Source organism: Melanerpes formicivorus, unplaced genomic scaffold, assembly GCF_026170545.1.
Source record: "Melanerpes formicivorus ecotype bairdi unplaced genomic scaffold, bMelFor1.0.p_v2 SCAF_10, whole genome shotgun sequence".
NCBI classification, from domain to species: domain Eukaryota; kingdom Metazoa; phylum Chordata; class Aves; order Piciformes; family Picidae; genus Melanerpes; species Melanerpes formicivorus.
This window is the reverse complement of record NW_027142362.1, coordinates 495286-507182: the sequence shown is the minus strand read 5'-3', so window position 1 is coordinate 507182 and position 11897 is coordinate 495286. Positions and strand designations below refer to the sequence as shown.

General features: G+C 52.3%; 1 protein-coding gene across 1 annotated transcript in view; it reads left to right on the top strand.

Annotated features, from left to right (window-relative positions):
• Positions 1-3628: 3628 nt before the first annotated feature.
• The window catches only part of LRRK1 (leucine rich repeat kinase 1), an 85933-nt gene continuing 77664 nt past the window's right edge, over positions 3629-11897 (top strand). Inside the window, exons 1-2 of the mRNA XM_068143304.1 lie at positions 3629-3808; positions 7160-7374. Of these exons, the coding sequence (XP_067999405.1) occupies positions 7308-7374 (67 nt within the window). The 5' untranslated portion in view covers positions 3629-3808; positions 7160-7307. The remainder of the gene's footprint in view (positions 3809-7159; positions 7375-11897) is intronic.

The following is an 11897-nucleotide window of genomic DNA, read 5'->3' as shown; positions in this document are numbered from 1 at the left end:
TCCAAACGCTGCGTGTGGATGGTGCTCAGAAAGGGGGGACGGAGGAAGCTTCTCTTGACTTTACTCCCTTGAAGAGTAACTTGGATGCTTTTTTATTTGCACTTATAAGTAGATAATCCCAGCCCTTCTAATGCATGTGTTGGGACCCCTTCCATCAACAAGGGACATCCACTCAACTCAATCCTCTTGCCACTGTTTTTTATTTCACTCTGACTTCAGCCCCTGGTGTCAGTGTAGGTAAACACTGGCAAGGGTTAGAGTTTCATACTTGTGTACTGCTGTAGGTACAGGGAGCTCTTCCTGGAACAGCATCCTGCCTATTCCCATGGATCAGTCACCTAGTGGGAGTCCCAAAGAGGAAATGTGCACTGGGCTCACAGGGGACAATGTAATTTTGAGGTACCTGTTCCACAGGTCTGCCTGTGTGTGTCTGGGAGGCCATTATCTCATGGGACACCTGTGGAGGAATCTGAACTTGGATTCATTTCTGTAGTTGTGAAGAATTAGCCTAGGTTTAGAAAGTGAAGTGCCAAAGTGTGGTCAGTGCTGTACAGGTGAAAGCTGGAGCAGGTGCCTGATAGCTCATCCTTCAAGCAGATGCTCTGGGAGCTGTGCCATATATAGCAAGTGGAGAGGGAAGGAGAGCAGAGCTGCAGCTGGTGGGGGGCAAGCAGAGGTTCCTCCAGTTCAAAGCCAGATGGACGCTTTTTGCCTTGAAGTGAGCCTCAAAATGGAGAATTTGAAGGGACCTTTGGTCTGGCTGCTTCCTAAACCCCTTTGACATGCATCCATCACTAGTATGACTCTGCTAAACATATTCCCCTTCCTGTCCTGTTTCCCTTGTCTGCAGTGTAGAGAGAGAGCAAGAACATAGCCATGCCTTTGTCTTTTCCCACCTGGTACACAGGTGAGAAGTATCTGTCACCACCCCACAAACCAAGCCAAACTCCCTCCATTTTCCACTTGCTAGCAGCATCACAAGGGAGCCTTGAGGAGCTTTAGGAGATAGAAATGAATTACTATGAGCGACATAATCAATGGAGGCAAAAACCAGGAAGCCTGGAATGAGATTTGGAAGGGGGGGGGAGGGGGAATAAAATGGAGAAGTTCTCCCTGGGGTCCCTATCAAAATAAAGGGAGAAAGAGGGGTTTCAAACAACTGTACTGAAAAAAAAGAGCCTGTAAGAAGGGTCTGGGTGAGAGCCAGGCTGAGTAAGGGGGAAAGGGTGCTAAAAACACATAACACTGCTACCGTTGTAGCTAAGAGGAAATTGATGGGGACTAAACACAGGTAGAAGCACCAGTGAAGACCCCATCCTCTTGATGTCTCCATAATCACATCAGGGAAGCACATTAGAATAAAACCTTTATTAGAATAAACCAAACCAGGTTGGAAGAGACCTTCAAGATCATCGTGTCCAACCCATCAACCAATCCAACCCACCCAAACAGCTAACCCATGGCACCAAGCACCCCATCAAGTCTCCTCCTAAACACCTTCAATGACGGCGACTCCACCACCTCCCTGGGCAGCCCATTCCAATGGGCAATCACTCTCTCTGTATAGAACTTCTTCCTAACATCCAACCTGAACCTCCCCTGGTGCAGCCTGAGACTGTGTCCTCTTGTTCTGGTACTGGGTGCCTGGGAGAAGAGACCATCATCAGCCTGTCTACAACCTCCCTTCAAGTAGTTGTAGAGAGCAATAAGGTCACCCCTGAGTCTCCTCTTCTCCAGGCTGAGCAACCCCAGCTCCCTCAGCCTCTCCTCACAGGGCTGTGTTCCAAACCCCTCACCAAATTTGCTGCTCTTCTCTGGACTCGTTCCAGCAAGTCAACCTCCTTCCTAAACTGAGGGGCCCAGAACTGGACACAGGACTCGAGGTGTGGCCTAACCAGGGCAGTGTACAGGGGCACAATGACCTCCCTGCTCCTGCTGGCCACACTGTTCCTGATGCAGGCCAGGATGACATTGGCCCTCCTGGCTGCCTGGGCACACTGCAGGCTCATGTTCATCCTACCATCAACCAGCACCCCCAGGTCCCTCTCTGCCTGGCTGCTCTCAGCCACTCTGACCCCAGTCTGTAGCACTGCATGGGGTTGTTGTGGCCAATGTGCAGAACCTGGCACTTGGATGTGTTCAATCTCCTGCCCTTGGACTCTGCCCATCTGTCCAGCCTGTTGTCTCTCTGCAGAGCCTCTCTACCCTCCAGCAGATCAACTCGTGCGCCCATCTCAGGCTGCAGCAGCTATCCAGTGAACGGGTATGGCTTCATCCATCCTGATCATTTGAGACCCATTTCCTGGGAAGCAAAAAACCCCTCTCCGTATGTAATTTACAAAATAACAGAGCAAAGGCATGCAGAAATGGTTTTTTTCTTAGCAGGTGCAGTGGGTGGGGAAAATAAACCGGTACCAGGCTTGTGAGAGGTACCTGGAGACGAAGGAGTTTGAGATAGGGGAGAAGATGTGCACAGCTCCAGCAGGCCAGCTGAAGCACAGTGCATCTAACCCCTTTGGAAGAAAGAGGGCAATCTCGCTCTGCTTTCCAACCAGGCGCACGCTCACGCCACCGACATCTGCAGAGGGAGCAACCCTCAAAGAACGAACTCTGGGCTCGGCTCTCTTATGGGTGAGGCCAGGCCTGTGTCAAGAGGCGATGCTGAGAGAAGATGGGCAGCAGGGCTTTGCACATCAGGGCCAGCCTGGCACCCGTGCCCGGGAAGCTGCGCGGCAGCCGGTTGTGACGGTAGGGTCATGGGCAGTCCAGCCAGCCTGCTGCGGCCGAGAAGGTCCTGCTGCGGCCGAGAGAGAGGGTCCTGCTGCGGCCGAGAGAGAGGGTCCTGCTGCGGCCGAGAGAGAGGGTCCTGCTGCGGCCGAGAGAGAGGGTCCTGCTGCGGCCTCTGCAACTCCCCCAGTCTGTGCTTCCCTTAAAAAAACCCAAAGCCAAACAACATAAACCCCCACAGGGAGTGTCTGGGGAGTGGGCAGACACCGGCTGCTGCTGAGTGGGTCACAGAATCCTCCTGGCTGGAAAACACCTGTGGGTCCAATTATTAACCCAATGGTGCCAGGTCCCCACGGGCCACGTTTACACGTCCCTCGAACACCACGTTTACACGTCCCTTGAACACCACGTTTACACGTCCCTCGAACACCTCCGGGGCCCGCCCTTTGCAGCCTGTCCCAGCGCCTGAACACTGTCGGTGAAGAAATGGTTCCTAGTGTCCCACTACTGCGTCTCCTGCTGCAACTCCAGTCCGTTCCTCCTTGTCCTATGCCTTGTTCCTTGGGAGAAGAGCCCAGTACTCACTCAGCTACAACCTCCTCCGGGAAGGTCTCCCTCAGCCTCCTCTTCTGCAGGCTGCGCACCCGCAGCTCCCTCAGCCGCTCCTCGCCAGCCCTGCTCTCCAGACCCTTCCCCAATACCGGTGCACTTCTCTCAACGTGCTCCAGAGCAGGATCCTGCCCCGTGCCCCCCCTCACACTCTTCCTCCACGATGGCTCCATGCCAGGAGAGGACGGCGGACAAGGGGAGAGGTCCGCCCCGGGGCGGGAGACGAGTGACCGTGAGGCCCACGGCCCTTCACCCCCAGCCCCTCAAGGCCTCCGGGGCCGCCGCTCGCCGGCGCGGCGCAAGCAGCCGGGCGGGCCCTCAGCGGGCCGGTGGCGGAGGAGGCGTCGTCCACTGCCCCGCTCCTTTTCCTTCCTCCCTCCCTCCGCCTCCCGAGTTGCAGAACGAGGCGGCCGGCGCCGAGGAGGAGGCGGCGGCGCGGCCGCAGGGAGCCGGCAGCCCCGGGACGCAGGAGGTACCGTGGTTCTGCCCCGCGGGCACCTGCCCCGCCGTGCAGGGAGGCAGCGGGGTGGGGGCTGCTGCGCACGCCGGGGCCCTGCGCGTGGGGAGAGGAGGGGGAAGCAAAATTGCAAGTTGTGAGGGAAGTTGGCGCGGCGGCGGCGGGCGCTGCCCTGCCCGGCCCGGCCGCGCTGGGGCCAGCCCTGCGCACTCGGCGTTATGTAATCGGCGCCGCGGCCGCGCGGGGCTGTGCCGCGGCCGCGCGGGGCTGTGCCGCGGCCGCGCTGGGCTGTGCCGCGGCCGCGCGGGGCTGTGCCGCGGCCGCGCGGGGCCGTGCCGCGCCGCGCTGGGCTGCGCCTCGCCGCGCTGGGCTGTGCCGCGGCCGCGCGGGGCTGTGCCGCGCCGCGCTGCGCTGCGCTGCCAGCGGTGTCCGCCGGCCTGCCGACCCTGGCGGCGGGGCTTTCCCGGGAGCCGGCGGGGCCTGCCGGGAGCCGCTTGGCTGAGCTGCCGGGCAGGTGACCGGGTCGCCAGGAGGGTGGCGAGTCGCCCCGTACCGGGCTGCAGCGCCCGGGTGCTCCTCGGGCGGCGGCCGCTCAGCGCCGAGCCGCAGGGTGCTCTGCGGCGCTCTGCTCGCAGCGGCAGGCGTGCTGCCCCGCCGGGAGGGTTCCCCCAGCCCGGCCCGGGTCTGGCTTCACGCTGCCTTGTGCGGTGGCAGCCAGGTGAGCCTGCAGAGCTTTCGACCCCAGCCGTGGCTTGGGCCTCGCTGGAGCCGCGGTGATAGCCCCCACTGCGCCCGGACCCCTACGGGCTCCTCAAGCAGCTACAGGTGGTTGGAGCAAAGCACTGCGAGTTCTGGCAAGTTTCTTGTGAACGGGGAGGCCCTCTCGGGCAAACCTCGGCGTTTCTGGGTGCCTGGCAGTGGGGTGAGACCAAGCAGGCTGGCAAAGTGGAGAGTGCTGGAAATGGTGCTGGGACACACAGCCTGACAGCCGGCAGTGGCAGGTCGAGAGCCTGGGAAGATGTGAAATGAGATGAGTCAGCATTCAGGTGTGCAGAGCCCAGAGGATCCCTGTCCCTAAATCAAAGCCTTTCTGTTTGCACAGACTGCAGCTGAGTTTGTCTTGCTTTAGGTAAAAGCACTGTAAAGGTTTTTTATTTGACACCCCAAGGTCCTGGAACGTGGAAAATGCTGCTCACAGAGGTGCTGTGTGGCAGTAATACGACTGCAGCGTTTGAAGTCCTGCTTGCAGTTAAAAGGAGCTGAGTGTCAAACCCACACCATTGTGTTTCCTGACAGTTTTTTCCTTTCACTGTTGTGAGGAAAGTTTCAGCCTGGGGAATAAGCTGAGTAGAAAGCTAAAAATCAGGAGTGGGATGATTTTCAACCCTCTGTAGTCCACACTGATGCCCATTCAGTGGTTCTTGCAGTTGCTGTGAGGGCACATGGTGTGCCCCTGTCACACAGCAAGGAAATGCCTCTATTAAGAAGAGCTGTTCTGCTGGTCTGGGCATGGGGAAGTGTTCTTAGGGTAGCTGCAGGGGAGGCAGCTGCTGCCAGCATCACATCCCCTCTGTCTGCAGAGTTAATCACTTACACACCTTTGGGGAGGCAGAAGAGTCTCCTTGACACCTGTTTGGGATGTTGCACCCATGATGTGCAGAGATGTGGGGTCCCAGTGCAGCAGCTGTGCCTGCCAGTGTGGCCAAGGGAAGCTTGTCCCAGGAGTCAAGGTGTCTCTGATGGGAACTCTGCATGTTCCAGGGCAGATTCTAGTTCTGCTCCAGTGTGGCCCAGTTCAGCATTTTGTGGGCTGGATCTGAGCTTAGGAACTACCTCCATCTCAGCCTCCTGCAGCAGCCTCCCCTCCTTGTATGGGTTAAAGCTGCCAAGTTCAGCCTCTTAGGTGTACCCAGCTGCTGCTGCTGCTGCAGTGGGCTGTGAGAGCTGCCAGGGCTTGACCTTGGAGATGAGCTGCTGCCGTAGTCTGAGAGGTTGGAGTGAGCAATGGGTGCTCCACAGCTCAGGCAGCTGCATGCATCTGGAGCTGTGGCCATCCTGCTGCAAAAGGGGGTGTGTAGCTGTGGTGTGCAGGTGGAGGTGCTTGCCGTGGTGCCCAGCCCAGGGCTCTCAGCCCATGTTATTTGCAATATGGCACCCAAGTTAGCGCCCCGATTGCAGGGGCATGCACGGTGCTTGGGGTGTGGGCTTTGTTCCTGCACTACAGAGTAGGGGGTGTCAGAAGCTGAGTTTTGCCTAGGAACAGCTGGTGTAGCATACTGTGATTTTTAAAATTGTTGGCTGCTGGTTAAAATCCTCTGTGTAGAGATAGGAGCAGAGAGCTTCCTGGAGGGCGGTGATGGATCAAAACTCTCCCTGGCCTTTGATCCCAGCTCAGGAGGCCACCTCTGCTCAGGGAGAGTCAGAGATATTCTTGGGTCCTACTAGCTGAAGTGGGAGGTGAGTTACATGCTTTGCTGAGTTATAGCCTCCAATCAAAACTCAACATCAAGCAGCAGACGTGGGAAGAACTAGTAAGAGTGAAAGGTGAGGGGCACCTAGGAGACATTAACTGACTGAAACTGAAAGCAGAAAGGGAGGGAGGGCTGATGGTGCTGGTTGGGCACATGCTGCAAATTCACCCCTAGTTTTAACCTCTGTGGAAGACACATTAAGAGGCAGAAAATTAGAGGTGTGGGGCATTGAAGAGGAAAGGAGCTGGAAATGCCGTGGGAGACTCCAGCTGTGCAGTTTTCTGCTGGCTGTTACGAAAGACAGTTCGAAGAAGCCAGCCTTTAAGAGCTCCTGAGGGCCTGATTTGCCTCCCCGAATGTGTTTGAAGAAGCCTGAGACTCCTAGGCTGGTGGAGTTCTCTATAAGGACTGTGCAAAGGGGAAAGGAGCCGACATGCTTCTCTGAGCCCTCTTCTCTACAGAACTGTCTCAGTACCCACACCAGTCTTTCTCAGTCTCTCACAGTGGAGCCTTATAAAAGCCACAGTCGTCTTTGGGCATGGGAAAGGTTTGAGGTTCCCTGTAGGATTTTTTCCAGTTGTGCCTCGTGGTTTCAGCACTCTGCCTTTGCACTTGCTTGTGGAGAGGCTGAAATTGCAGCTGTGACCCTTGCCTGCACCCTCTGCACAAAGACTGAGCAGCTTTGGTGGAGAAAAGTTTGGAACATTCTATAGTAGAGACATTGTTAGTCATTGTTGTGCTCCTACCAAAGCTGTTACAAAAAGAGTTGTATTTATGGGATGAGAAGTGAGCTTCTGGAAGTTAGTATTTAGAGAAAAGTGTTGGAGTGCAGAGGAATAGGCTGTCCATTTCTCTGTGAGAATGACTGCAGTTTTTGCTGTTTATTTTTAAACAGAGTAAATTAGGTCTCTTCAGGATGGTGCTTGCCCGCAGTCACCCTGCTCCTGCCTTTGCTTGATGGAGTTCATTCAGCTCTGACAACACTCTTCACTGAAAGTGCTGCTGAAAGTTTGTCTGTTGGATCTTCACAACTGCCCCCCAGAATGTACTGGTGTGTGGGAACTGAGGAAGCCACTGTTTGCAGAGAGAGCAACATGGAGCCACAAAATGGTAAAGAGGAGGATTTCTTTTCTTTCCTGTTTAGATTGGGAGCAGAAGGTTCTGAGAGAACTCAGTAGCCAGCTGCCACTGAGTTTTGGTGAAATTTAAATGTATGAAAGATCTTGGAGTGATTTGAACCTTAATCTTGACAATCTGTGGTACAGCACAAGGAATTTTACTTCCAAGGAGAACAGTGCTGATCTAGCCGAGTGATAAGTATAGCATTCCTCTGAAGCCCAATTTTCCCCAAAGGCCTCCAGAATTAGTCAATATATGTCTCACATCTCACCAGCTCCTAAATATGGTTTACAAGATCTGTGCTTTTTCAGTGTGTGAATGCAAATATGTTCCCAGCTCCTGGTGCCGTGTGTGTTTAGGGGATGAAAGCTGCTAAGATCAGAGCATCATTTCCTGGGGATGAACAGACATTAACCTGCTCCAGTTTCACTGTCAGCTTTGATTCAGTGCCTTGCAGTGATTTATTGCTGGGCTAGATTGGAAGGGCTGTGTTTGTGTAATGCAATAAATCCATAGGTGGAAATTTCCTTCTCAGAAGGGCCAGGTGCTTCAGGTTGCTTCCCATTAGGGTTGTGGGGGTTTGGGATTTGGGTTTTTTTTTTTAATGTCAACAGCCAGACTATTTTTGGATGTTTTTTGTCACTGACACCCTCAGCTCCCAGGCACTGCTGCACTTCTCTGAGTCAAACCCCAGTTATGTTTCTGCATCAAGAGGGAGCCTTCTGGTTATTGTGTAATGGTGTTCCCCCTTGCAACAAGCAGCTCCTTAGGAGGCAGCATCTGCGCTTGCAGTGTGGGATGAAGGTGTGCTTGACGCTTTGTAGTGAGTAAGCAGGCTTCGGTGGAAGCTTATGTTTGTGCAGCCTTATTTTGGATTTCATCAGCAACTATGAAGCAAAACCTGAGAGTTTATTCAGAGGCCACCTTCTCTTGTTTGAAGACATTTCTCATCAGCGTCACAGGCGGCTCTGGGAGCTCTCCTTTCTCTGTATGTATTCTGCTCATTCGGTGATACTGATTTGGCTGTTGGTTTTTGTTTCCTTACTCAGCATTGTCTCTATAATGATCAGGAGCTTTTGATTGCTGAATAGCCTTGAAATTCTTTAGTTCTGTCTTCTGAGTTTCTCTCTGGAAGAAATTATCTCCACTTGAATACTAGGCTATAAAGCGTGGGAAGAGTTTTAATCTGTGCTAATGAATTGCAAGTTTTAGGAGTTGCTAAATGTTTTGTTCTGCAATAATAATTTGACAAGCTAGTCTCACTCTTTAAAGACACAGCAAATAGATAAATAGCTTATGGGGGATTAATGAAGCAAAAAATGGAAAAGGTTTTATTTTCTACATTGCAACTTCAGTGTTTCTTCTGGGAACTTTATTGAATGTTTCTGTTATGTAAGTATAGTCAGTTCAACTAGTTAACTGGAAGCAGACAAATCTTACTGATGTAACTCCTCTATACTTACATCTGGGTTATTTTATTTGATAGACAGCATTGGAAACTGGCAAGGGCATCCTGGGAGAGTTAAGATCCAGGACTGCCCTGGTGGATTTGCTCTTTATAAGCATGCTGTAGATGTTTTAACTCATTTTTATTTTGGGATTGTCTGAATCCTGCCAAGAATAATTGTCATTAGCTAGCTAGCCCACTCCCTAAGTGAGCCGGTCCTTGGTCGGTGTTTGGCTGCTGAGCAGGACCAGGGTGACTCACCCAGCCTCCACGTTGGAGCCCATTGTTTGCTGCGCTATGAACAGTCCGGATGCAGCCTCCTGCCCCGTTCAGGGGAACCACTGGGAAGGGAGAGTAGAGATCATTCCTTTAATGCCAGCAGCCTCGTTGGTGCTCGCAAAGCTCCAAGTCTCTTTGGCCAGGAGGGACAGAGGCAGGTGGGAAGGGTTTAGCAGCAGTGTGGTGCTGCTCGTGGCTCTCTGATGGTCACTTGGGTCAGTGGCATTGTGGCCGGCACAGGTACCTCCTGCACGCAGGGCCTTCCGCATTTGAAAGCCTGAAGGTTGTGAGGGCTTTTATTTCCTGGCAGCTATGCATTTGGCCAGAGCCTCATATGAAGAACAGATTCACAGCATCACTGACTCTAGTTAGCAAATAGAAGATGTGATGCAAGGGCTCACCTTGCTGCTTTGTCTCCTCTTGGCTGCAGCAGTGATCTTGCCAGGATGTCAGTAGGATGCCCACGTATCCTGAGAGCGGGTGAACTATTTCAGAACTGGATCCAGTCTGCCCTCCAGGGATGGTGCTGGGCTTGACTCCATGATGCCAGTGAGTGCTCAGTGGTCCACAGAAAGGATTTGTCACTGGAGTGCAGAATGGTGCTCCATTCTGGGTGCAGTCAGCATCTCTCCTGCCTTCTCAAACCCTGCTTCCCCTCTCCTAGATTTGCTCATCTTGCCCTAATTAGAAGAAAGGAGGCAAGCAGAGATATGGGGGTGGCTGCAGCCTCTCGTGAAGCACAGGCTTTGGGGGGGTTTCAGCTTGATTAAAGAGCTCTACCTAATAGAATGAAGGTGACAGAATATGAAGCTTGTAGAAAATACAGTGGAAGCCTGAAGATAGCACTATGTGAATGCCTAGAAGAGAATAGAGATTCATCTCCTTTCTGTGGGCTTGTTGGTTTCTTTGAATCTTAGGAAATTTGACAGCTAGGATTTAATTCTGTGAGTTCCTCGGAGGCAATTGAATAAAGGCAGAGAACAGCTATGCTTGTCTCTGAAATGTCAGCGTGCTCTTGTTAAAGAGCTTATCTCTCTCTTACTGAGAATGGTGTTCAGAGTCGCTCATCTGCCACTTGGGAGCCTCTGGGAGGTGGAATTGGATTATCTTTCAAACATGCCAGAGGAGGTCTCTTCTCTCCTGCTGAATCTAGAAATGAGTGCTGGAAATGGGTGCTACCTTGTAATGTATAAAATGGTACATAACTAGGGACAGCAGCAGTGGGAGTTGCTTGAAATTTTGTAGTAGATACCCACTGAATGAACCTTCACAGCTGCTTTTTGGGCAAATCTGTTAGAAGCCAGTGAGTTTCAACTGTCCAGGTCCATGCCTATGCAGTGTGCCTGGAAATCATACAATAGCTTGGGTTGGAAGGAAACTTAAAGATCATCCAGTTCCAACCCCTCTGTCATAGGCAGGGACACCTTCCACTAGACCAGGTTGATCAAGGCCTCATCCAGCCTGGCTTTGCACACTTCCATGGACAGGGTGAGACCTAAATATTAAAAGACCTAAATATTACAATAAGGGATCAAACAAGTGAGCAGAATATAATGACATGGGGAGCCTTTGGAGTGAACCAGGAGCTCTTAAAGTTGTGCTGCAGAAGTAGCTTCAAGTGCTGATGCTGCAGCTCACAGGGCTTCCTGTTCTATCAGAAAGAAGCTACCCACAGCAGTAGTGACCTTTGCAACCCTGTCTGGGCCATGGCTCAGCTCAGAACTGACTTAGAGGGAAAGCTGCTGCCTGCACTGCTGTTTCCTGAATAGTAGAAAAGCCTCCAGTGCAAGTACAAAGAGTTTAACTGGAAGAGTTAAGGAGTTGTTCTAGCAAGAGGGAATGCTCAGGTGCTGGTGCAGTTTTAGCTGGAAAGTTTCACAGTGGATTGAATGGTGACAGCCTGAGAACAAGCAATGGCAAACAATGCTGCTGATTCCCCCGGGGCATGACTTTGCTCATCCAGCATCACTCCCCTGTTTGCTTGAGGGTAAGCACATTTGCAAACCTGGCCAAAGCCTTTGTCGTGGGGTGGCAGTTTGAGGAGGTGACAGCACTGTGGGTGGAGAGATGGAAACTTTCACAGGCTCTGCCCTTGCTTCTCTGTTTTGTACTTGCTGGATGAGCCAAGCCTTCCAGGCTGGCAGGGTGAAATCCACTTAAAAAATAAAACTGTGGGAAGAACCTGCCTTCTTCATGGCAGTGAAAGCAGGCAGAGCCTGTGCACACACATGGCTTCCAGAGAAGATCTTTGTTGTCCTTGCCTCAGAGTTGATTTTGTTTCCTTAAATGTGAAGACTAGCAACTTAGATTTGGTAGTATGAATATCTTTGCTTATAAATCTTTCTTGCTGAATAGGGGAGGAAGGGCAAATCCACATTAGCAGCACCACTGGTACCACTTGAAATCACTATGTAAACCTTAATCTTTACACTAGCTGTGCACATGGGGCTAGGGCTAGCAGCAAGGTCTTGGGGTGTGTTGATTTAGCCTTGTCTGTGGCACATGTGCTGTATAATCACTCCCAGCCTCTACCTTGGCTTTTCTATCTACTTGGCTTTGCTCTCTAGTAACATTACCGGGAGTCTGCTGTGGCAGTGTGGCAGGGAGAAGGATGAGGAGAGGATCTGTGAGCTGCTCTGAGCTCACAGAGCACTGGAGGCCTGCACAGTGTGTTGGTTGCTTGAAGTTCTCTATAATCAGAGTAAATGAGCCTTGAAGGTCTTCTGTTTTTCATCCTGCTCATTAAGCTGCAAATTAATTTGAGTCCAAACAATGAATTGAAAATATT